The 27,122-nt window shown below is 40.2% G+C and overlaps 1 protein-coding gene across 8 annotated transcripts in view; it reads left to right on the forward strand.

The window, feature by feature from the left end:
• LOC106950604 (low-density lipoprotein receptor-related protein 1-like) overlaps positions 1 to 27,122 on the forward strand; it is a 121,134-nt gene that overhangs the window by 3,481 nt on the left and 90,531 nt on the right. For all 8 annotated transcript variants that reach the window (XM_015037565.1, XM_015037561.1, XM_015037560.1 and 5 more), the window contains exon 2: positions 15,439 to 15,561. In XM_015037565.1, the coding sequence (XP_014893051.1) occupies positions 15,439 to 15,561 (123 nt within the window). The remainder of the gene's footprint in view (positions 1 to 15,438; positions 15,562 to 27,122) is intronic.

Here is a 27,122-nt window from a genome sequence, read left to right on the forward strand (position 1 = left end):
GCCTGTGCTGCAGGCATTATAAATGAGAAAGGGGTTCTACCTACCCCTAAAGTTTAATTGGGTCTAAAACGCTCTTTGTTCCCCAGAAGAGACCTCTGTGAACAGTCTGAACTTGTTCAGAGAGCTCACTGCTAATTGGGCATCCAGTGCAAAAAAAGAAAAAAAAATATCCCTAATGAGATAATTCACATCACTTCGCTCTATGGGAGTGCTGTCATGACAAAAAAAGAGACCAGTGGCCCCTTACAAATGTTACAGTTCTGCCCTTCTCAAAGCTATTGTGGTAAATTCCTTCCTTTGAGACCAAAATGCAGAGGTTTGTTTGAGATATCTATCTAAATTGGGGTCATTTAAGCAATAAACCCTCTTTATTTCAAGTGGCACCGGGTCCTTCCTTCTCGTGCTGCAGCGGCTCTCTTCTACCCCCTGCAGACTTCTCCGCTGCAGCATTTGTTGAAAACATTTGGCCCGTCTGTGGTGTGATATTGACACAGTGACATCCAAGAGGGCAAATATTTGTAACTTTAATGTTTACTGGCATCTAGAAGTCAGGAGGAGAGCAGGGGGGGAGGCTAATCTGTCTGACGTTTGCTTTGCTACACAGACAGCATTTAGAAGAGCAACAGGTGAAGAGGAGTTGAATTAATGAACCTAGGAAGAATGTTATTGAAAAGCAGGTTTAAGATGAGATTAGATATTTCTTTATTAATCCCTTTCTGGACCATTCAACTGTTGTAAAGAGATACAACAGTATAAATATGACCTTTTACCTACAACTTGTATGGATTCAATCCTCATTGGGATGAAGTTCAAGCACTTAATTCTCTAAATAGAAATGATTAAGGCTTACAGCTATTAAAAACTGAACACCCAGGTCAAAATTAAAACATAAGACCAATAAAAACAGTATAACCATGCGATTTATGGTAGGGATGGGCAGTCATTGTATTTTTTTAATTATTATGAGGGGAAAAAACATAAAGAGCTAAAGAAGAATTCATATTTATTGTTAGTTTATGGAAGTTCACAAACCCTCCCAAACTGACATTGTAACTGCACTGTTGCTTTTGCCATTTTACATATATTTTTCCTTCAGCACTCGTTCGATAAGAGCGTTGTTTAAATTGGTTTATATGGTTTTGATTGGATGCAGCTGGTCTGAGCTGGTTAGCTGCATCTGCTGTTAATTGCTATGAATTTTTAGCTATCATTTATCGCAATACATACCACAAAAATTATCCTGATAAAGTCTTGAGGCTCATTTTCCCCGCAACTACGTCACAGTATTTGCACTTAATACTTGATTAAGTTTGCAATTTTAACCAAACAATATGAATTCAAATTTTGAAGAAAAATTATGTTATTTTTTCAAATGTCCCAAAGAGTTAAATTTTTGGAGATATGAAACTTTTCTCTGAGTGCAACAATATTCGCCCCCCCCCTTTTTTTTTTTTTTTTAGCAAACTACTCAAATACATAAGCTTTTTGATTATACTCTAATAGTGATGCACCTGTGATAGCTGCTGTGTTTAATTCCTAATAATTGGTTGGTGCACCGGAAAACACCAACAACTTTTAGATGTTTATTGTTGACAGCTGCCATGCAAGGCGATAAGGCTTAGCAGCGAATGCAGTTTGCGAAATACATAAAGCTATCTCTGCAAGAAGCCTTTCAGTTCTCGTGCAGGCCAAAAGCATTGCCTGGGAAATCTGCTTCATTCCTTTGTTATTTGCATTCCTGGGATAAACTGACAGAAATCCTTCCTGCATGACGACCAAAAAGGTTTAATAATAATCATGTAACACCCTGGAATCACGTCGAATCCAGAGCAAGGCCTAATTCTGCATTTTGGAGATTACAGATATAGCTTTCTAAACAGAGACTAACAAAAGTTTCATAATTAGACGGAGAAAATGGAACAGAGAAATGAGTTTGTTTAGCTGTTTACCTGACAGAGTTTGGGGTCCTGGCTAAATGTCAGACTGAGCGTTAGCTGCTGTGTTTGCAGGCACCAAACAGTCATAATTAGGTCTGATAGGAGCCAAGGCAAAGACTGGGACTGAATCACTATTTCTTCTGAGAAGAGTGCTAAAGCACCAAGAAGAGTAGTGGAGCAAAACAAATATAGATTTGTCTCAGACCACCCAACTAGATTGAACACGACAATGCTTTTCAACAACACAGGACCCCACAATATGCTCCAGAATGTGCATTGATTCAGTGTTTCCTCTTTGTTTTTGTTTTTAAAGCCTCAATCCATGTAGACATTGAAACTCAAGGTCTTGTTTTATCACTCAAGGCTTCAACTTTGTCTTGCTTCATGAAAACAGACATTTGACATAGGTAAGTCTGGATTTAATGAAGAAATTGGCATTGGTCTAATTGTATTTCCATCGCCTTTTATGTTGATTATCCCAGTTCCACACCTAGCTGATATTATAATTTTATATTAATGAATCACATTTATAATTTATTTAACTCCTCAATAATTTCTCAACATGATGCTCGAGTGATTATGAGGACGGCATAAGATTCTCCTAGCATGGCATTTAAGAAAGATATCATGGTTTTCACACGCTCTCTGGATTTGGACAAAACCTTAAGTAATTTTATAGTAAGGTAGGGTATTATACAAAATTGACTTTTTTGAGATTTATATCATGTTATTATATTATTCCCTCATCACTTACACATGTCTGAGAAATCCTGGAATCTCCTGTGGAAGCCATTCAGGAATAACTAAAAAAACTTTCTTGCTTTTTACCAAAAACTCCTCCTTGGATTTTCTTCATGCTTTGCCCACACAGTTCCTCTAGACTAGCGGTAGCAGCAATTAGCAAACACCTGGTGGAACCGCTTATTTGTTGAGCTTATCATGCAAACTACAATGCAAGAAGAATGATTGTAAAGGGCATCAGTGGAGAAGCATTGCTGTGATGATGTGCTGAAGGTGGAGTGTTGAAAAGAGTAAAATGTTCTTAAAAAGACAGAGGCCAATATCAACGGGCCAGATATGTGAGGTCAGATTTCTGTTGTTTTTGATATATACATATGGGGGATTTTTTTCTGCCATAATCCAAGAGCACACATTTTCAGTCTGAAAACAGACATGAAATCATGTCTTTTGTCTTTTGTTCTCAAGACTTTTAACACTTGTACTCAAAACTTCTCCTCGCGCTCACACTTAGTCTCTGCTCGGACTCTCTGCTTGCTTTTGGTAACACCTTTTAGCACAGTCGCCTGGCAACCTCTCAGCCAATGGAATGAAAGTCTTGTACTGGGTACGTTTGTTTCCTTCTAGTGGGTGTGCCTGTGTGGCTACTATCGATTGCAGCAACCTGCGCCACCCACTGGATGTAGAGAGAAACAATGACATCAGCTTTCTGCTCCGTGTTGCACTAAACATCCGCCAGCAGTGCTACTGATCGCTAACAGCTACTGATCTTAGGCAGGAATTTGTTCACCCAACCAACTCCCTACGTCCAGTGGGATTTAGATGCTGAGATCTGTTTTTAGTTTGACACATCATAGCTTGAGTTTTTGTCCAAGTGATAGATCAGTTCTTTTTTTTAATAATTTTTTTATTACCAAGCTACTAGCTGAGTAGTCGGTCGTGCTAGCCTGCAGTCAGCTTCTTTAGATGATTCAGTTTTCCATGCATGACTCTGTCTATTTGTGACTAGAAATGTATCCAAAAACACACTTTTTTTTGTACCATTCTGCTACTCAGTGAACTAGCAGGAAGCACCTACACAGGGGGCGTAGGCAGCCTATGTTACACCATTCTCCATACAGCTGAATTAAAACTCTTGGCACTTTCTCTGACTTTCTCTGGTATCCCAGTAGGACCCATAATAATGGGAACAACTTGATACGACCTCTTTAAAGGCTTGGTAGACCTTGACACCTGCAAAACTGGCCCAGGCCTGATTGTTCAGAGTTAGCTGTGGAAGAATATAGTTATTAAGTTATGCATAGTTAGCTTAGCTAGCTGTTTAAGGGTTTTTACTGGATCACTTGTCACACAAATAATTGGGGATGTGGACAAATGTTTCTGTTTTTCTGCTTGGAATCAGACAAGTAGCAAGCAGGTGTAGTCTATGTTCCCTTTTTTTCTGTTCAACGCTTTTCCAAATGATAAACAACAAAAAGTTTGATTAAAGCTACGACTCACTTTTGTGCTCAGGAAAAAGTTGACCATTTTTCTTTAAAGTGGGAGTTGTGGACTGCAGATTCTTGTAGGTTTAGAAAAATGGCACAGCAAGCACAGTGAGAGTGACCCACTTTCTGCTGCTGTAAAGAAAACCAAAACAATGAACTGAGTAGCTAAAGCTCCTGTTATGTGAGGAGATCAGCAGAGTCAGGTGATAATTTCTGGATTATTCCCAGACCTACAAAATCTGCTACATGCAGTTAAAATGAAAGTTTTGTAATGTATCTGCAAGATAAGTCTTGCTGTGTAACTAAACATCTAATGATGCTGGAAGCTGAAGCAATCAAAAGACGTAGCGCTGCATGTCAATCAACTTGCCTCTGAATGAAAATCCACATCTATAGTGAACCAGTGAGATATTTAAATCCTGTAAATGTGTTTCTGATAGAAGCTAAAACTAAGTGCAGGTGAAATCATAAATGTTATTGCTAAAAGATTTAGCTTACGAAATTCTGCAGCAAATGTGTGAAGTAATGTTCAGTTTGTGAAACATTACTTCACACTTCAGCTTGTGAAGTAACGTTTCACAACCTGAACAGAAATCTATCAAAATGAAAACATATAAACTTGAGCGACAACCTATTTTTTTTATCCGTAGGGTTTAATATAATATTTCCCCACCTTTTGCATCCATAACAGTTTCAACTTCTGGGAAGGCTTTGGGAAGTTTGAGATTATTCTGCAAATTTTCTTACAGTGGACTTGAGAAGTGGGACGCTGATGTTGGATCAGAAAGCCTGGCCTCAGGAAGAAGTCAGGACTCTAAGCAGGCCAGTCAAGTTCTTCCGCACCAAACTCGCTGATCCGGGTCTTAATGGACCCTGCAGCATGCACTGATGTACAGTCATACTGGGACACGAAGGACTCGTCCCCAAAATGTTTTGATATGCTAAGGGATTAAGAGCTTCTTTCACTTGAGCTAAGGGGCTGAGCCAACCTCCTGAAAAACATCTGCACACTATCATACTATCCGCACCAAATTGTAGACTTTAAACAGTTCAGAAAAAGTGACGTTCCCCTGGCAACCACCAAGTTCTGGCTCATGCTTTGGATTAGCAGACAGAGCCATGTTTTTATCCCTCCAGAGAAGTTGTCTCGATTGAGCCCAGTGCTTTGCATTGCACTTGGTGATATAAGGCTTGGCTGCATCTGCTTGGTCATGGAAACCTGTTCCATGAAGCTCTGCATGGACTCTTCTTCAGCTAATCTGCATGACGCATGAAGCATGAAGGTCTGTAGTTAATGAAAGTTAATGGCTGAGTTTTGATATCCAATCATTTTCTCTTTGGTATGATTCCATTAACAGCTCACAGGACAGTATTTAATAGAAGGGAAATCACTATTGGATTTATTGCGCAGCCTGCCTTTTACAAATGTCTGCAGAAACCGTTGGCCTGCATAGCTGCCGGACATTATGCACCTGATTTCAAAGATCTGCATTGGTTAGTGAATCATTGCAGCAGAACTGCATGTGTCACAAGACATTTTTGTCCTCATGATTGCTGCATGAAGCAGGACCAAACGCCACTATTCATGCCAGCCGAGTTCCCATGATCAAAGACTCATCAACGTCTGCTCATTAAAGCAGCTTCTAGGGTTGAATTTCTTAAAATGTTCCAGCTGCCACGCATGTAGCTCATTTAGCCATCTGAAATATCTAGTTTTTGAAAAATAAGATGAAGTTGTGTGATGGTCAGGGAGGATGAGGCGAGTCAGCATCTTAGCATCCACAAATTGATTATTACCTCACCTATTTTTTTTCTTTGTTATTTTGATAGATACATACATACACATGTAGAAAAAATAAACCACACAATTTGGTTGCAGTTTTCAAGTAATTATACTGCAGTTCTATTAATACAATATACTGAGAGTGTTAAGCTAATCTTAGATGCTCAAATTTTCTTTTTCTCGCATTGCTTAGTAGGCTTGTTTCAGCCAGCTGACTGCCAGTGCACAGCACCATGTAGAGGGAAGGCTGTGATGTGTTTGCTCTTTGAGTCTTCAGTGTGTTCTGTGGCATTTTACTAACATTAAAAACCTTGCATGCCTTGATACAACTAGTCCTTGTCTAAAATGCGTAAGACAAATAATCAGAAATACATTTTTTATTTCTTCTTTTTGTGCAACAGTTATTGAAGGAGGAGTATAGCTTGAGTTAGTAACATTTTCAAATATCACCCATGCAGAAACTGAAACTTTATTGGGGGTGGAACAACAACAACAACAACAAAAAGGGTCACATTTAAGATGAATGTTCATCTTTCTCCTCATTTCTGTGTTTGACAAGGTTTATTCACGTATCAGAGCTCATTTGCATTTCATAATAAGTACGCCCCCCCCGTTCCGCATATGTGTGCCGTGAGGAAACCACCGATAAGCCAGAACACATTTCCACTAAGTCCTCCGCTAAAACGGCTGCTCTCTGATGTCTGATGCTGCGCAAACAAGGAGACACGGTTAAATCTATCTTAATGAAAATGACGATTTGTCTAAATGCTAATGAAATCAAACACTCTAATAACATAACAGCAACGCACTGTAAGTTTATTGTGTGTTTGTTACCTAATTAAATTAGATAATTGGCTGAGCCAAAACATGCAGTCAAGTACAAAATTGAGAAGTAACGTTTCACAACCTGAACAGAAAACTATACCATCTCCCCCCTCAGCAGTCATAAAATGTTGTTTTCTTTCAGCTGGACTCTAGATCTCTAATCTTTAACTTCGCCTTGAGCCAAACCTGAGCCTTACTCTAATGCCAAACGTATTCCGTGGTTGAAATATGCTCACTTCTGTTGAGACGTGGCCAAAGCTAAATGCTTATTACAGATGGTAAGGGGATACTACCTTCAAAACATTAAAGTCAATGCTGAAATCTGCACCGTTATGTCCCTGCTTCATGTGGAGGCTTTCCTACACGCAAATATCTGTGTGTAGGCAGTGTGGTTTCCCCTATTATGTGTGTATTTTGTGCTTCTGGGAACAGAATAGGCGGCTATTTGCTCCACCGTTAATAGCCTACATACACACCACAACAACAAAACCGAGTAGGCTTGTTTATTTAAAATGTAGGAGAGTTTTATTTGCATGCATCTCGCCGAGAGCCTGACGAGTATCTCAAAGGGGAAGTCTGATAATTTTTGGAATCATTTATAAAGAGCCACTGACAAACACCTCTGATTAACTTCCTCCTGCTGGATGTTATTTATTAGAGCAATATAATCTCATTTCCTCGCAGTACACTGTGAGGAAAATGTAAAAATAATTACTTTAAATGTTCGGTTGTCAAAGTGAAACATCCTCCTGGCGGGTAAGAACTGACCCGCGGTCAGCATGAGACGTCCTGAAGCAGACAGCTCGATTTTGAAGCTAAAAAAAAAGGAAAGAAAAAGCTGATGTGGTATGAAATGTCAAAGGGGTGAAATTACTTTTCTGGAAAAAAAAAAAAAACTAACCAGTTTAATAAAGCAAAACACATTCTGTCCATTCTTCTTCTATTGTTATCCGTTCTTATGCTTTTCAGTAGGCGTATAATTGTAACTCAAGTGAAAAGTGGTTTTGCACGTAATGAGCAGACTGCTGTTCCCAGTGATTACAGCTTGAGTTAACATCTTCAGATAAAGCATACAGTCGACTAATGTAAGGTTATTTTTCATTGTTTGGCAATTGTTCTAAAACAATAACTTCTGAGAAGATGATATAACATCTCCACTCAATGCTGCATGTTGCGATTTACTGTTTGGCAGCAGAAATGACTTGATATTTAGTGGCTGCCAGCAGCCACTAAATATCAAGTTTATAGTACAGCCTTTGAGCCGACCCTTAACAACAGCCATGGTTAATTATGCTGCCCTTTGGGAAAATTCAATCATCTACTCATGAGACGCAACGTGTGCTAGCAAGATCAAATTTTCACTCACATCTGAAACGGTGAAGCCTTCCCTAAAGTTAATTATGAAAGTAAACTTCAGTTTTCAGGGTCATGTTGAGAATCTGTCATATTCACAGGAGTAGACTTCCTGTATTACATGCACATACACCTCTCTCTAAACATGGAACAAGAGAAATTTCCAGAAAGCATAACCTCCTTATATGGGGGTCAAAGTCGCATTGAGACTTGTAAATTTGTCCCAGTCTTCTAAAAAAGAAAAGCACTAAAGAATGTCAAATAATCTCCTTTAATATGTTTCCCTTGGTAGCGAACTAAGAAGGCTTAATTGTCATTGCTGCTGCTGCAGCTTTCAGCATGTACTCTGATGGTGGTACAGCAGGGGGATTTTTTTTTTTTTTTTCCCAAATTTACTAAGTTTATAATCGTGCATCACACCTTGCGGGTTCCTGCTTACGCCCCCACCTTTCTATCACCGACTTATAGATTTAACGCGGAAGTGAAAGAGGTCACGGCTCCTCCCCTCTGTGCTTTGACTCTCAGCCAAGTCGAGATTGCTGACATGCTCGATTACCACTCTGAAATGACGCTTTAATGGGTCTTAAATTGATTCATGGAAAACACACTTCAGCTCGAACCGAACATGCGAGAACTTCGTCCTCATCGAAAAGGCGACGCTAAAGTTTAACGTCGTGTCGTCATTTTAATGATAACGTAGCCAACGTCTGTTTAACCAGCAATAGTTACCACGTCTCACTCGAGATGTTAATCCGCATTTAATTGGCAGCCTGAATTTTTCTTCTTCTATCCCTATCTGCTCATTAAAGACAGATTTTCACAGACTACTGGAAAGTTTGCTTCAGGAGGCACAGCTGGGTCATCTTTTTCTCTCCTTGGTAACTTGAACGGTTGCGAGAAGTTGGAAAACTGTTTTTTCCCCTCCCTCTTTTCCTCCTCCTTCTTTTTCCTTCTTTCTTTCTCAACCCTGAAGCGCCTCGTCTCCGGAGGCGGATGAAGAGGTGGCAGGCCACAGCAAAACATACCAATTCCTTCTTCCCACATTTTTGGAGTTTTTGCAGGATCCCTTCAGCTCAGCCCATAGGTCAGCCAGTAAACCAGCGGACCGCTCTGTTTGGTTTCCACCTCGGTTTATCTCGCATGACTCCATTTGGACCTTTTGCAACATTTACAAGTTTTTTTTTTCTTTAAGCTTCATATTTTCAACCTCATATTTTTGCTGTCATGTAAACAGTCCTCCTTTGTATATTTTTACTGTGACACACATTATGCTGCCTACTAGAATAAGAATATTTTGGGATTACAGCCCTGCCCCGCTCCCTCTCCGCTGAGAAACAGCTGAAATGTTTTATTTGAAGGTTTGAAGGAGTACACGCTATCTTCTGTAGACTAAACTGTTTTTTTTTTCCATTACGCTCTTTGACATTCTTTGTAGCCCTAAAAAAAAAAAAAAAAACTTCACAATGCATTTACTTCAGCCGAGACCTTGTGCTTTTATGCCAGTTTTCAGCTTTGTAATACTCGCTATATTCAGCTAGTAAAAAAAAACAACAATCAACCATTTTAAATCAGAGCAGATGTAGTCTGAGCATGCTCAGTCAGTTTGGATGCAAAGAATGTGTTTTTTTTAAGGATTGTGCAAGCACTTAGCTATTTGAGCAAAGCTAGAGCTATTTTCTTCTTCTTCGTAAGACATACGGTGATCTGTCGAAGTATTCACATCCCCTGGACATTTTCAAATGCTGCAGCCACAAACTCAAACATATTTGAATGAGATTTAATGTATAGCACAAATATATATATATATTTTCTCCCCCAAATCACACTCTGAAAAGTGTGGCATGCTTTTGTGTTTGGCCTCCTTTAGTGTGGTACCACTTATTACTCTAGTATGTGTGTTATAGTCTCGCATAAATCCATATGTGAAGGCCTTGGAGGTTGTTAAGAGAATATTAGTGAGAAAGCAGCATCACAGAGAGGAACACAAAAATAGTTTTAAGATCTTTAAGGCAGAGTGATGTTATTAATCAGTGGCAGCATAATGCTGTGGGGATACTCTTTTGAGCAGAGAGAGGGGAAGCTGGTCAGTTGATGGAAAGATGGTTGCGTGGAAATTCTGGCAGATTTGTTAGAAGCTGCAAAAGACATTAGATTATGAGGCAGAGGTTCTAAGAGAACCTAAGCATACAACCAGAGCTACAACAAAATGTCACAATGGTCCAGTCAAAGCCCAGACCTTACTTTGATTTGGAACCTGTGGCAAAACATGAAATACAGCTCTGGAAAAAAATTAAGAGAGCACTTGAAATGATCAGTTATATTTATTATAGATATATGTTTGAGTGAAATGAACATTGTTCTCTTATTTTATGAAATACTGACAGCATTTCTGAACTTCCAGGCAAAAATGTATTATTTATTTGGAGAAAATGAAGAATTGAAAAATAATGAAAAACATGCAGTGCTTTCAGACGTCAAATAATGCAAAGAAAACAAGAAATGTGTTCATTTAGAAACAACAAAACTAATGTTTGAACTCCGGAAGAGTTCAGAAATCAGTGTTTGGTGGAGAAACCAGGAAGTTTTCAAAGGGGTTCAGTGCAGTGGGCCCTTCATTTTTTCTCCAGAGCTGCTTTTCGCAAAGAACGAGGGGCAAATCTCCAAATGTCCAAAGCTGGTAGAGCTGCACGCTAAATGATTTGCTGCAGACAGACAATTTAACAACTCATGAGGGATGAAAACAAATGACGTGGCTCTTTTTAGATTTTTAATTAAGCACTTAGAAAACCATACATCCTAATCCTCTCAGGTCTGTTGTGTTGATCTGTCACACAAAATCCCAGCAAAACTCATGGAAGTTTGTGGTTATGACGGGACAAAATTTGCAAAAGTTTAAGGGAAGTTCCTGTTTTTACAATACGCTGCTCATCCCTGTCCTGTCACAAACCCAGACGGATCTATGGATCTCAGTGCAAAGACGTGGGATCAGATGCACCTTCTGACCTGAAGTTCAGTGGTGTGCTTTATGTTTGGTATCCTCTCACACTCTGCTGACTGGTGTGTAATGAAACACTGGTTTCGGTGTCTGCAGGAAGCTTTGTTGTGGCCCGGTTGATCTCTGAAGGCAGACCTACAACTTATTTATAGCTCCTCTGTGGGTGTTGGAGGAAATGGTGCATGGGCTGCGGGTGAGGCCTGTGTTTGCCTTAGGAGAGGACTCTTCCTCACAAACAGACCGAGCTCATCCTGGAGCCTGAGCAGGCGGGTGCAAAAAGACACTGGATTTGAAATCTGGTCCAGATTTCACACAGACTCCACTTTGGTAAAAAAAGAAAAAAAAAAAAAAGAAAAGTCACAGGCGGCTTATTGATAGCATGTGTGACATTCCACCATCCCTTCTCAATATTCTAGCCTCACTCAGAGGATTCACAGAAAGTCAGGCCAACTGTGGCTGTGAGACTATTTGACTTGTACTTCATAAACCATTTTCTGTGATCTCTTTCCTTTTGTCCACTGAGTGTTTTTAACTTATGTCCTACTCACCTAGTTACAATCTTTCTTTCCTGATCGTGTTTTGTAAGAGAAAAGTTAGATTTTTTTTATATATATAACTATGAGAGAGGAGTTCTGTTGACTGGTTATCAGCAGTCAGTCCCTTTCTGTGCTCTGGCATCTTAAAACGTCAAGCATTTAAACTCCCTGTTACTTTTGCGTAACATCATTAATTCAGTTTACGGTTATATCCACTGAAGACTGACCTGGAACATGATTCTTTGGAAATCAATATAAAACATGTGCTACAAAGAGAAAAATGTATTTTTTTCTGGTACAAAAGAAATGATCATTGTAGTCCTTCACAGTTTAGTCTTTATACAGCTTTTCTCTGTTTGTATGCAACTTTTTCAGGTACTGTAAGGTCCGTCCCGGTCTGCCATTTTCTTTGTGTATGCATAAATCCATACCTGACGTTAATTTCTATAATCTACTAATCGTCTACAGTTTGAATCCATCAGTAGGAGGTTATCAGAAAAATCCTAATCTACTGTACTTCATAAAATCTGACTAGTCAAACCACAGATTAAACTAACAGCTGCAGAAAATAGATTTTCTTTCTTTAAACATTGGATTAAAGCATTTTGGGGATTATTTATCAACCTAATTCATTGCAACTAAACTACAACATTGCAGCACTAAGAAAAAAGAAATGTAATGATTGTGTGTCACTAGAAACAAGACAGTTTTAATTTACTTAGGGTTTCTGCTGGGCCTTAAAAAGTCTTGAATGAGTTCAAATTTCCCCACACTAAGTATTAAATTTCCCGCTAGCTATCTAAAGTCGGTGCATCACATTAAGTGATTGCTTTTTTCACTCTTGAAATAAATAAAATAAGCCAGTTTCCACTAAAGTGGTTTATTTAGTGACACAATGGTAAATGGCCGGAATAGATCTAGTCCATTGTGCTTCACACTACATTCACACACTGATGGGGGTGAGCTACTTCGTAGTAGGTTTCTACAGATGTAGCATACATCTTGTAGTCGACCTTGAGGCAGCTACCTGTGTGCTGCAGGAAGGTGTCAAAGTCAACTACACTGGGATCAAACACCAAAATGTCCGCTTAAATTGACACGGCTGTAAAGCTATAAATGCGCCTAACTCACTCACGCTAGGTTTTTTTTTTTTTAGTACAACTGATTCAGCTTTGTGTCACTTTCCTCTCCTGCAAACTGCTTGCTGCGCCTCCTTCTGGAGAAAATAGACACTGTGGTTCGATGGGGGTGTCCGTGCAACCTCTTGACTCATCAGTGTAATAAAGCCTCAACCAAATATGTTCACTGAGTTTTATATGCTTGAATAACTCAGCTGACGTAGCTGCTAGTTACTTATTTGCACAGTTATATAAAAACGGTTTAGACGAAGGGAACAACAGCGCCAGCCACTCTTGCTTTTTGTCTTCCTGTGTCAGTTGTTTCTCTCTATGATGTTTAAAATTGGCCGTCAGAAGCAGCTGCATATTGTTGTTTTCCCTCGACTCCCATGTCATCCAAACACCTAAAACTCGTAAAACACACTTGTTGGCTTGCAATGACTCTCATTAAATCTACAAGTTTGACTTCACTCCAAAAGTGGGTGCGGCTGTGGCTCAAGACCCAAGTACTATGGTGCTTAAATCCTTCTATTCATTTAAAATTAAATATTGGTCCCAAAGATATATAAATGTAACTTTGTGAAAGTTGCAGAAAGCTTCTTTATTGAGATAAACTTTCTTTTAATTGCAAAGTTTGACTTTAATTTTAGAAATATTAGTTTTTGGCATTTTTATTTTTTGTTGAGGGATTAATCAGTTTGCAATAACTGAAGAAGGCCAGGCCGTTTTGGTATTTTGTATATTCTTACTAGTTGGAAGCAAAGACATATTTAGATAACCTGAACACCAAGCACAGCTAGTCAGACCTCGGCCTCTTTCTGCATTTCCTTGACTTTCCCTGTGAGACTTCACGTCCAACTAACTAACCTCTTGACCTACTTCTTCTTCTCCTCCCTGCCGTGTTTCTGTCAGCAGCGGCCTGTGAACCGAGCCAGCTCCTCCCACAGCCATTACCGTAAACGCAAAGTTAACCGCACGTCAAGTCGACTCATGTCTGAATAAACGGCTCTCTTCGCATATCGCCGCCTGCTGCAGCTGGTGATGATGCCTCGTAAACAAACAAACAAGCATGCACCAAAGAGCAAAGATGATGAGCAAAGGCTTCAACACAGGCCTGGTTGCACATCATGAATAATTCAAAACCTTCTGACTTGCGAGAGACGAGAGGAAAAAAAGACACCCCTCTCGTCTCTCGTGCGAGCGCTCAGTTCAAAGTGGTGGGGAGATGAGGATAGATGGAGGATCGGAGCAGTAATATGCCAGATTGAATTTATGGTATTTGGGTTGAGCCCATTTAATGATCCCTCTTAGTGCTGGAGTTGGAGGCTGTAGCTGCACATGTAAATGCTGTCATCCTGTTTATCCCACTTCATCCCATCATCTAAACCTCTTCTATCCCAAACTGTCCCGTCTAGGCCAGCAGTTCACATCTGTGCTCAGGTAATGCCGTCATTTCCAGTCAGCATCTCTGAATTTACACCTGAAATTTTTCCGAAATCACAATTCTAAGATTTTGTTGACAGATACACCATGGCTGAAAAGAATCTGGGATTTTAGTGGTTTTTCAGGACCTGATGGAGTATGGAAAATGAGAAAAAAAGAGTATGGAGAAATATGAATAGTTAGACTTCATTACCTATGTCATTGTCTAAAACGTAGGTTCATGGGCGACTGGTTTTAGCAGGTTCCATATTTAAAGCACTGAAGATGTGGTTGGACTGGGCTTTCGTCTCCTCGTTATCTGAGTTGTGTTACTGTCTTATCGTTAGCTAAAGTACACTTGTTTAGTAGGCAGTTTAACTTAAAATATAACTCAACTTTTGAAATGTATTTGTCCATTCATACTGAGCAAATAGCAATGTTTCTGCTAAATCTCCCATTCATGTCTCTCAAACACATGAATGAGCGATTTAGATGTGGAGAGAAAAAAAGGTTAAGCCTTTGTTCTGCCCTCACAACTTCTGGGATTTTCTCCACTGAAAGGCCCAGGGAAGCTCCAGCCTTCCCTCTCGATACTTTTTCACTGAAAAACCCCCCAACAAAAAACAACAGTGGTTTGTTGGGACATCCAAAAACCTCATGTGGTTCAGACCTTGTAAGGAGGGTTATGAAAAGTCGGTGCCTGTGGTCATCAGAGCAAACGTTGGACTTGCTATCAATAGCCAGGTTTAAATAAGCGTACACTGTAGACTATTGTGAGTCAAACCAACTTTTCTTTTCTTAACACAGTGTTGGGTAACACAAAGTTATCGCTCAGTGGAAGTCGGCGCTTGGCTTGGTCAGTGTGTTTTGTTTAAACGCTCTTGTGCTTTTCTGAGAAAGCCTTGAATTGATTTGTTTTGTGTGGCATCTGACTGTGGGCAGAGTGGGTAGGATTTCTCATCACAGAAGCCTGAACTGGACAACCGGCCATGGCGCTTGCAGCTAGCTCCCGGGGAAACCGGATCTGAATATGTATATGCAACAATTTTACAAAAAAAGAAAAACAATAAATAAATAAATTGTTTCCACATTTATCCTTTTCCTATTCTGTCCAACAGTAGGCACCCTTCCTAAACCTTATCAGGGCAAATGAAAATGACTATTGACTCCTAACAAGATCTCAGGATCAGTGAGATGATTTTTGTACAAGTGATTAATTTCATCACATCTGTTTGTCTTTTCAGCCCCCAGGAGTTGCAGCCCGAAGCAGTTTGTGTGTAAGGATGGAGTGACGTGCATCTCCAAGGGTTGGCGCTGTGATCGCGAGAAGGACTGCCCAGACGGATCAGATGAGGATCCTGATGTTTGTAAGTCCTCAACAACAGAGATTAATCACTGAAATTTATAATCACACAGTGTTTTACACACTAAATTAGTTTTTTAGTTAAATTTTTGGTAAAATATAAAGGAGAAATTCTAATTATCGGTGGTTGCCAGCATTGTGAAGGTGGATCCGATTCCATTTTCAAGACAGAGAAAAGTGCTTGGGTGGCCGGCCTCTGGAAAGTCACGGTCAGGCAGTACATTTTTCTTACCATGAAGAGAGTGCAGAAAAAACAAACAAACACATTTTTCAGCTGAATTTGTTCTTAAATTTTATTTTATTTTTTGCAAGGAATGCAATCTTTTTGAGTGACTGAGCCAATGTTTACATATGGGCACAATTAATCTATTTGTATATCACATTTCAGAAACATGGCAGTTCAAACACAAAAATACAAAGTCATAGAAAACACCATACAGTCAACTATTGAGAAAACCAGAAACAAACATTACATCATTTAGATGAGTGCCATTACCAAAATCATCAATATACATCAAATAAGTTGGTCAAAGCTGTTATTGTGTCTGATTTCTTTAGATGAAAATACTTGTGTGGTAACACTAAGATTGATGGCCTCCTGTTCTTGTTTGGATCTATTGTGCCAAATAAATTAGGACATTTACCAGGTTTGCCTTTCCGTGTTAAATGTGATTTTAGAGTCGACTTCTGATCCACAGCGGATGCAGCCATTGACCCAACATATGAGACAGTCTGGGGCGAAGTAAAGCCACTTTGACAGTCGCTAAGAGTCACTGTGGCCGCTTAATGTCCGGTTCGGTTCTACCCAGTGCAGTGTGTTCCTCACTGGGCGTACACATAGGCAGGATCGTTATTTGACATGATGAACTCAAATAAACCCAGAAGAAATTCATTGCCACCCCAGACATGAAGAAAATAATTCAGATGAGCTGATTAGCTTGATATATCTACAAAATCTTATCTATATTTTGAAACTTTATTTATTTTTATTTTTTTTAAACATGGGCAAACTTTAGATTCAGGCAACACAGCCAAAAGGTTTACGACTATTTCCACGGATTAACTTTACTGAAAAGAAAAACCCAGACAAAGAATAAAAAACCTCACGCCAAACTGGTGTTGGTACAAAACTGTAGCTCTGACAGAACATTAATCACAGCTCTATTGTTTCTCGCTTCCACACTGCATGCCCGTGTTTCTCTGCTTGCAGGGCTGTGAAATCACGGTCATTCTGCCCTAACAGCTGACACATGTGCTCCTGGTGTAGCTCATGATTACGCTCCTCCACTCTGAGCTGCTGTCCGATAGCAGACAACACGTCCACCGGTCCAGCGCGGCGGTTTGGATGTTGTTGTTCAAAGTTTGCAAGGTCCGGCCATTGCTAATGCAGTGACGCAAATCACAGGCATATCAGCGAACGCAGCCTGCCGTCAATCAAATCGACACGGAGACGACTCTGGCCGGTTGAAGCCGCTCCCATCCATCCATGTTTGCCATGACCTCTGCATGGCTTCTTGCCATGAGTTAGCGCTATTAATCGCTGTCTTGCCAACAGATTATTGAGCCGCAGCTCCTTCAAAGTTACCTTGGACTTCCTGACTACTTTCCATCCTACATTTCTCTGTGCAAAGCCAAAAGTTGTTGATATTGTTTTATAAGTTAATCCTGCTTTTAACTTCTCCACCACGTTATCGCTGACCTGCCTGCTGTGTTCGTTGGTCTTTGTGCTGCTGTTTGTTCACTGACGTTCTCCAACAAGCAGAGTGACCTTCACACAACACCTGGAATTTACTAATTAAGTAAGTTCAGAAGGTAATTAGGTTCACTGGGTTATTTAGGGGTGTCATGGAAAAGGGGCTGTGAATACAACTGATGACAAAACAAAACAAAAAAACATTCATCAGTTTTCTTTTCAATCATGAGCTTTTTTTTGTAATGTTCTGAAACATGAAATCTCAGTAAAACATTTTGAAAATTCAGAAAGCTCTGAGAGGTATAAATGCTTTCAAACGGCACCAAGCGTGTGTGTATGATTTTGACCAAATCAGCATGCTGACTTGCATAGAAAGTGTAGCTGCGGTCTAGACATGCGAGACTCCGAAAGCAGATGTCTGGAAGTCATTAAGAACTCGCCTTGAGGAATGGAGAAACCTGCTGTTTCTCACTACCTGCCCCCCTCACCCTCTCTCAGCTGGGCCAACCTTCCTCGTGGTTTTGCGCGACCTTTTTCTCTTCCTGACGCTGTGCCAGGCACCTTATCTAGAAGCCGCTCCACACATTTAGGCTGGAAAAAGCAGGTCCCGTGAAATTGCTGGTCCTGCAGTTGGAAGCAGTGACGTCGTTAGAAGCTGCTGCAAGAAACGCTACGGTATTTACTTGGTGCCAGCCTCAGCTGGGCGAAGAGAAAAACCTGAATTTCCTCTGGCGTGTTTGCTACCGTTGTTCACAGCCTGAACACAACAGCATCGACGTTCAAACGGTCCCCCAATTGTTTCATGTCACTTCAGATGTTATAAATTGGCATCTATTGAACAAGACATTTTAATTGCTGTCACAGTTACTGATGACAAATTATGGTCATCTTGTCCATTATTTGCATTATATTTTCAACGTTTTTGTGACTCTACAAAAGAGTGGAAGGTCTCAGCCAGAAGCAGAACCAAGTAAATCTATTCTAATTCACCGGTCCTATCTGGGACAAAAACAACATGGACGCAATCTGTCACAAGCTACTTAACTGGCTTATGGCAAGTTTTCAAAAGCAGGAACATCAAAATATTGTTTTCTGATATGAGACAACTTTTATGGTGTTCAAAGAAAAGAACAAAATGCCCTTCTGTCTAAACAACAGGAAATTGTGGTGTAAAAGTGGAAAGACACATATAATAATATCTATTGATGCCTTGTTGTGGTTTGAAGGTGTCTTGTTTGATCAAATAAACTAACCACCATGTTTAGGCTACATCTGGATGTGTCAGGTGGGCTAAAACCATCCTGTTTGGTTTCTTTTCTATTTGGAGGACTTAACACTTTCATGCATGGATTATGATCCTTTGTGTCAGGATTTTTTTTCCAATTTTTTTTATTTTTTATTTTCTTAAGGCATAAAAGAAAGGTAGGAATTTTTTATTTTTTTTTGTAAAAAATATATAGTTTTTATTTTATTTTATTTAGGTGATCAATTGTAATTTTCTTCAAATACAAAGTTGTTATTTGAAAAATACATCAGTAGTATTGTTCTTTAGGGGTTTTCTGATGTCACAATATTTTTTTTACCTGCCAAAGTCGTCTACAGTAGGAGGAGGGACCGGATCAGTCGGCCATATTGGATTAAAAAAAAATAACTTCTTGCATTTGCAGCGGATGGCCAGTAGTTGATAGTGTATTATATGATGCATTAGTGTCCACTTCAGTGGTCTGTGTGCATTCATAACATAAAAATCCACAAGAAGCACAAGAAAATGGCTTTTAGACAGCCGTGCACTGTAGTGACCACTGTGCATGAAAGGGTTAAAGAGACAGGATATGCCCTTGGATATCCAGTCTTTGGAGGGGGATGCTGTCTCCGTTTGCTTTAAGAAAAGGTTTAGGTGCTTTTGTCAAAGGCGTTTCTGTTTAGACTATTCCTGATTGACTGGAGGACGAGTCTTTGTGTTTCCCCACACAGGTGGCTTCTGCATTTGGTTTAAATAACTACTTAGAATTTTCTGTTCCCTCTGTGCTCGTAAAGCTCCAAGTTAAGTCTGATGTTACTGCGTATTTTTCTTGTTGTCAGAGAAACAATGACTTTAAGCCAATTCTGATTATTTCCTAAACCTTGGTAGAATCCTGGTTCACAAGACAAACATAACAACAAGTAACACGACATCCTAATGTAATTAAGACGGCCTTTTAGCTGTAAATGCAACTTTAACCTTAAAAGCTCTCAAATGCTGCTTGGTTCAAAAGCAGCCGATTTCCAAGACATGTATTGGTTTCATGTAAAAACATTTTTATCGAGTTTCCAGCCGAATGCCAGCAACATATTTCATGTCATGTCATCGCATTGATGTGATCAATGTTTCATGGCTCAACAGGCCTCAACATCCGCCTGGGGGCTTTGTGGTTCCTGTGAAGTGAGCCACTGTCCATTTCCTTTCCCACCCTCACAATGTCTTTATAAACTGGGTTACTGGGTCAGATGGACGTGGCGGGCAAATGCTAAGAAGAAAGCCATAGCCAAAGAAATGTGTGCATGTGCATTTTGTGCAGCATTGTGTGTCATTTTGGGTTAATGAGCATCAGCAGAAATATTAAGAGATGTTCACCTGGGCGACTGGTCACCTACCAGAGTTTGGGGCGTAGGACTGATGTCTCCATTGAAACTCCGTCCCACGGCGAGGGCAGCTTCTGTCTCAGCTTGAAATTAGAAGATGAGGAGCAAGAGCCTCACAAACGAAAAGAAGTGATATGTTAGTCATTTGGCGAATGATATTTACAAGTAGGCTGTGGTGAAATTGGTCAAAATGTGTTCCACTTTGTTTCAGCAAATCATGTTGCACAATCACTGACTCTACAGAGAAAACAACAAACATTAAGTCCTGTTTTACGATGTCCTAATTTAAAAAAAAGAAGAAAAAAAGTGCCTAGTAATGATCTTGTAATCAACTTTTACTTTTTATGAATTTGCTTTCTGTTACCTTTTGTTCTTGACTAATTTTCCTTTTCTATTACAAGACTAATCCCTCAGTTTCCACTGGCCAGAAATCTTGTGGCCCGCCTCTGATTTGTATGGAAGTCCAGAAGTGCCTTTTGTATTAAGAAGTAAATTTGTTGGTTGCTTTTTTTGGTCTATGATATCTCCTGTATCGTTTGCACTATGCATAACAGGTCTAATTACTCAGCTTGTATAAGTGTTATTGAGTGATTCTTACTTAGTCAACCAAGCAGAATACTTTATTGCACTGTAGAGACCACTTGTCCCCCAACCTGGTCCTCAGGCCCCCTGGCCTGCATGTTTTAGACGAGTCTCTATTCCTGCACACCTGATTTAAATCATTTTATGACCTCCTGCGGCAGACACCTAAAACATGCCCGACAGCGGCTCCTGATGATCAGGGTTAGGAACCGCTGCAGTAAGAGACTGCAAGGTGCCAACGTCATGTCACTACAAATCAAACGCAGGTCATCATCCCTCCACCGCCATGATGACAGCTAGAAGAGGATGTACTTGTAATATAATGCTGCTCTTCAATTAGTTTTTGTACTGGTTTATTTGACATCCGAGTGAGTTATGTTTGCTTAGTAGTATTTCACTTGTACTGGCATGAGCTTTAAAATATAATTATAAATCTGGCATGAATATGAGACATATTTCTCTAAGCGTCTTGTTTAATCTGACTTTATTGCGGCAGACGTACTCAAGCGATGTAAGTTGTGCAAGAAGCAAATGGGAGCTATAATTTTTGAGAAAGTAACACCTGCATGGTTGACCAACAGCTAGTGGATATTTGGGACAAATATGAAACATGCATTGGCTTCTTTACAAAGTGAGCCACTACTAGCTCAGATTCCCATCAACGTGAAATGCTGCTCCACAGCAGAGAGTGCCGTTTTCCCCACAAGGACCTACTTTAGTTGTGACTGCATCTGCTACAGTTTTGACTCATGGGTCTGGAGCATCTGCTGCAATTTTCAGAATAGTGGTTTTTCTGTTTTTCATGGATACCTGAGCGCTGTGCCCTGAATGAATATCTTATCTCTTTATATATCTATTCTGTTTAAGTGTGTGGTCAGATGAGGCTGAATCCCCAGTGATAGTTTTTTTTTTTAGATGGACAGGGGAGAGGGCAGAGTGGAGCTTAGCAAAGGACAATCTGGTGTGTGTTCAGCCAAGAAAAGCATGTAAGGGGTTTAAAAATAAAAGAACAATCTGTAATCTCAGCAGGCTCTACTTACGGCAGCCGGCCAGACCAATGGCACTGCTTAAGGGGAAGCAAGAACAATTTGAGGAAACACAAAGAAGGACATGAACAATAATAATGCGATCATTTGCATTTCTAAAGCTGGGGAAAACAAATGCAGAACACCTGGCTCTGCCTTGGGCTACATCTTTCCCACTACAGCACCTGCATTTCATTAGGAGCTGAAATAAAGTACTGCATCCTGCGTCTAAGCTAAATAATTTAACATCCAGCTTTCCTCTGGCTGACGTTGTTTAACCTAAGTCTCCGCTGGTTTGTTTTCTGTTAAGATGACAATTAGTCTCATCCTTCTCTCCTATCCCCCTCAGACCTTTGCTTAGCTTTTCCTCTCTGTTATAATTAGTCACCTGTCTCTTGGATTTATTTTCTATTGCTCCATGTAAAAAAATAAAAAAAATCATTGTCTGCAGTGGGACTTTGTGGCTTTTTTTTATTTAGTAGATCATTTAACCCATGTCTAGAGATGCACAGTTAATTCGACTGGTGTTTGGTATTGGTCAGTTTTCCTCTTCCTCACCCTGACCAGCGACTGCCCAGTCTTAAACTCAACAGTCTGTTCTTGTTGTAATCAGTGAGCGCATCGTACATAAGCTGAACCACTCTGTGGCAGCAAAACACTTTCTGGTGTGGCAGTGGCTGGTGAGGAAAAAATTCAAGAGTCAAAGTTAACCATTTTCAATATCAATAAAGCGTTTAGAGATGCGAGAAGGTTTGGCAAAGAAGTGCAGTTTCTACAACATGCCGAGTCATTCTTATGGTTCAAAGTTTGAGAAAGAGCACGACTTTCAGAAGATAACAGGAAGGGTAAATAGAGTCTAGAAAATATGCATTTCTTCATGTTTTGAGCAATCTGTGTCTTTAATGAAGCATGTTGGATTTTGAAGAGTGCAACCTTCTGGGAGTGCCAGAGTTAAGTTTAGGGCCTAGATTCTTCCAGGCTGGCAAAAAGTTTTTTCCAAAAGGCCTCAGGAGCAGCAGTGGTTGAGCACAGGTTTTCCAAGAATACGGTTCTGAAAAAATTAAGAAACCACAAGATTAAAAAAAAAAAAAAAATCCCCTACAAGCAGACCTCGTTCTACTAAGTGAGGTGCTGATTAGTAATCACCTGAAATCCAGGTAAAGAGCATGTGATTGAAAATAATACAACATGACAGACTCTTTTAACTTCTGAATTCATCCTTTTCTGGCATGAACTGAAATATCTGAATAACTTGCAACTGTCTGCTTTCCAAAGCAGAGCCTCTGTATGTACAAGGAGGATGGTCATCGAAAATGAAAACGGCAATGTCAAAATTCTGTTGTTTTTTTTAAAAAGTAGAATCTGATTTATATTAACATTTAGTTCATGCTTAATTTTTAATGTTCCCATGGGTTGTTTAGGGTCTTTTGAAGAACTATGTGAGCTGTGGGTCTTAAAATCTCCAGGTCCATTCAGACTGACATCCACAGCAGCTTCTGCTGTTTTAGTAATGCTAGGCATGCAAACTGCATTAAGTGCTAATATCAGATGATAAATGTGGCTTAAAATGTAAACTAATAATTTCTTTTCTACTGAAGTCTTATGACAGGAAAAATTAAACAAAGTACTTTAAATGCATCTTCTGATATCGTAGTTCTAAAGAAAAAAAATCAGAATCAGCGGGTTAAAGGTGATTGGAAACATAAAAGTGAGCACAACATTCTGATTGGTGCATCATCAGGACCTTTCACATTCATTACATGTGTTGAGCTGCACAGAGACAGGACATAATACTGGACTCCAGCCGTGGATAGAGATGTCATCCTTCCTGAATATAACAGGCTCAAGAAAGGACCTGACAGAGCCTGTTTAGATTGTTAAATACAAAATAATAGGGATGCTTTGTTTTTTTTTATTGGGGTTTTTTTTTTATGCTGCTGACATGTGTTGGGCTTAAATATACACTGAACGCACGAAATTAAAAGCTTAAATTACTCAAAACTCAAAGTCAACTTCTTCGAAATGTCCCACTTATTTCCTATGTGTATACTGTTATTTTACTGTGTTTACTTTTGTTCTTTTGTAGCCAGCAGTTAAAATATTTTTTTTTCATTATGTCGGGGCAGTTTTTGTCCTGCATGTGTTGCAATGTGCTTTGCTGATCAAACTGTTTGCTCAGTGGCTGCTCTGCCCCCGAGGAGCACTGCTGCTTGTGTGTTTTGAGAAGACTCAGTTTGTTGTGCTTGTCAGAGGGGGGATGGATTTAGCCTTCCTGCTTTGCTTGTAACCCTGCCAGCTGGCCCAAAAGCCCCTCCACCCCCCATGAAGGAATAAAAATGTGCTGTTGATATCTTGGAAGGCAAGCAGAGCCAAGGATCCAACCACCAAACACAGAGTGCAGTGAAGCCATCACACAGTCTGCCACCGGCGTTAAAGCCACGGATCGTTGGAATAAACAACATTTGTGCTGCACATGTCTGGCTGAAAACAAGCACAGTGATCCGCGGCTGTCAGAAAAATTTATATTTAGACGTCTCGCTGTAACTAAGACGCTACAGGTGCTGTTTCAGTGGTAGCTCAGAGTGTTGTTTTCCACCTGTAGGCTGAAGTATTTAAAGGATTTCTATCGGATATATTCAGTGGATATTGTTCCTTCCCTGCTTTGTGGCGCTTGCTGTGCTCGCTCTGCTGTCCATAAACTTTTTGACGAGGCTTTGTGGAGGGCAGGCGTTAAACTACCAACTCCCAGGGGATCCCATCTGTCCACTCTCAGACTCAGCAAAGCATTTCTTGGATCTTGATTCTGATGCCATGTCCTGGTTGTTGGGAGTTTTGTTCTGCTGGCAGGACAGGCGAGAGAGGAAGGTCATCGGGTGCCTTAGGGCTGCAACTGAGAACGGGCCATGTGCTTCAAGAGCATCGTGCCAAGGCGATAGTCAGTGAAAATAAGGTCATAAGGGGACAGAAAAACCTTTGCTGCCTTATTGATAAGAAAAGAATGACGAGACGGCCAAAGATGAACACAGTTTTTATTTACTGTATGGCTCAATGACGTGACGCTCAATTTCTTTTGTCTGGCTCTACTTGTTACAGTTTAAAAAACCTCATAAAAAGAAACCACAGATATGTAATATACCTCACCAAAATGTCATGAGACTGTCCGAACTCAATTACTGTTTCAAAAATGTCTTAAAATGACATTAAATCTGTGCAAACATATTTTCTTTTCTGTTTGGTACGATTTTCAAAGTCTTTTCTTCATCCTGTACAAATTTTCAAGGCATTTTTAGTTATAACTCCATTATAATGTTTAAACAAACATTGTCCGAAAATGTCATTTTAACTAAATATCATGTGGTGCGACCGTCAAGAAATCCCATTTTTGCACTTATATTTTGAAATCCAGTCAAAAACAGGAGGTTGCATCATCCAACAGCCTGCCAAGAATCCCTGGAGACAGCAAAGAGGTGTAGCTGATAGTGATTTGGTTTGCATGTGGACACAGCTAGAATGACCACATTGATTAAATCATCAATATTGTGATTTATTAATTTCAGTGCCATCACCTTCAAAGCTGCAGAGTTTCAAACAAAACTAAAACACGTGGGGAACATTTTATGACCATTATCCTGTGTTGGTATGTTGAGATATCCTTTTAACAGAATTATCTTATGGTAAAAATGGTAAATTTGTATTGCACTTTATCAAGTCTGAGGACTCCAAAGCTCTTCCACTGCAGTCAGTCATTCACCCACTCAAACACACATTGATGGTGAAAAGTTACATTGTAGCCACAGCTGCCCTGAGGCAGACTGACAGATTTAAGTGACCAGACATATTGAAGCTGGTGCCTCTTCATCACTTTTCCCCTGCTGGTGACCTGTTTGCTCCCACCCTCTGCTCGTCAGCCCCAGTCTCACCCTGCATGGCTCAGGTCAGACTTCACATGTGAGGCCCCTTACAATACTATGGCTCAGCCTATTTTGCAGGAAGTCGCAGCCGATTTGCGTGATCCGAACAATGGCCTTAGTTCTTTGGACCTACAATAAACTACCCCCAAACCACCTCAGTCCCTCGGCCTGGAAAATAGCATGTGATTCATCACTGTGTGCTGCGGCTTAAAGACTCAATTCGTACAAGGCTTCAAAAATCCTGCATTACCTCAATCTGGTCTTGACGCTTGAAGAATGGCATTGTTCGGAGTTTTCAGCGTTACTTACCCAAAGTGCTTCTCCAGGTAAACACAGAAGGTACAAAGACGCTGGTTAAATCAATATATGAAGCAACGTGCTGGTCTGCCAGTCATTGGAGACGAGACCCAAAAAGTAGGAATAAACATGTTCAGATTGACGTCAGTGGAAGCTTCTTCTTTAATTGCAGAGCAGCAGTGCACACCAAACCACAAACCAGCAACATGAACAATAGATGACAGACTGCTGAAATATAAATGGATCTAAATTGGGTCTCACTGGAGATAGGCACCAGGACCCCTTTGCCCCTGCCTGTCGCAGGGACAACGGTGTGAGAAAATGGATGGATGGATCCAGGGGATGAAACAACCGCTACATGCTGCAAGATGGAAAGTACGAGAACATCCACATTAAGCAGTTCGGTGACGGTATTCTGTGGGCTGGTGCAATCAGGATGGCGTTTCCATCACTAACTGGACCCTCACTGGGCAGGTGGGGGTAAAACCCAAAGGCCTAACATGGCGTCATACTTGTGTGACGACAAACCTTATGTATTAGTGACCTTATGCTTGTTGCAAGCAGTGACATTTTCCTGTCCTCCAATGGTGTTGTGTGACACCAGTGGCTCCGCCCCATCCGTACTTTGCCGTTGTCTTATGGACCTACAACTAAAGACACGCCACTCAATGGAGACAAGGTGTTGGATAAGGAAAGAGGGGAATCTCTGACAACATTTGAGAATATCTCTAGTAATGAGACAGTATTTCGATCTTCATAAATCTCCACCCTTAAACCACTTGCACTTTCATTTCTGCACTTTTTTGCTGATGCAATAGTGACATCATAATCATGTTCCAGTCTACTTAAAGGTGTACCGTCAACAAAATGCTTAGAGAATGAAGTAGGAAAGAAAATCTTCCTAGAACAAAGCTTTGAGCTTGCTAACTTGGCTCACTCTCAGTGGAGAGAAGTTGAATGAAATGTTTATTTTAAATTAGCAATGCCTTTTTCCACTGTGACTCCCACCCCGGCTGCCAGGACCCCGCTAGAATGAACCCTTTTGTCCACCGTATTTGGACGAGGTGTCCCACATGGTCTTCTGGCTTGGCTCTCTGGGTTTGGTCACTTATATATTCTGCCTCTTGAGAAACAGCGTGCCTTTTCCACACGTTGGCTTCCCATTTAAACATTTACTGTAAATGGGTCAGCAGATGTTGACGAAAAAAAATGAAGGGAGGAGATGTAGAAAAAAGAAGATTACTGGACTGTGTCCACACAGAGGAAAGAAAAATTTGAGTCACGGAGCCATGTGATTGGTTTAAAATATCAGCCTAAGGAGAAAACGTTGCTTTACTTTGACAGGTTATTCAGTGCAAAGTAAAATCATTACTCTCCCTTCAACTTTTTCACAATTTGTCACTTATAAAAATATATGTATTATTGTGATAGACCG

This window comes from Poecilia latipinna, unplaced genomic scaffold, assembly GCF_001443285.1.
Source record: "Poecilia latipinna isolate Pla-1442-1.1 unplaced genomic scaffold, P_latipinna-1.0 Scaffold411, whole genome shotgun sequence".
Lineage (NCBI taxonomy): Eukaryota > Metazoa > Chordata > Actinopteri > Cyprinodontiformes > Poeciliidae > Poecilia > Poecilia latipinna.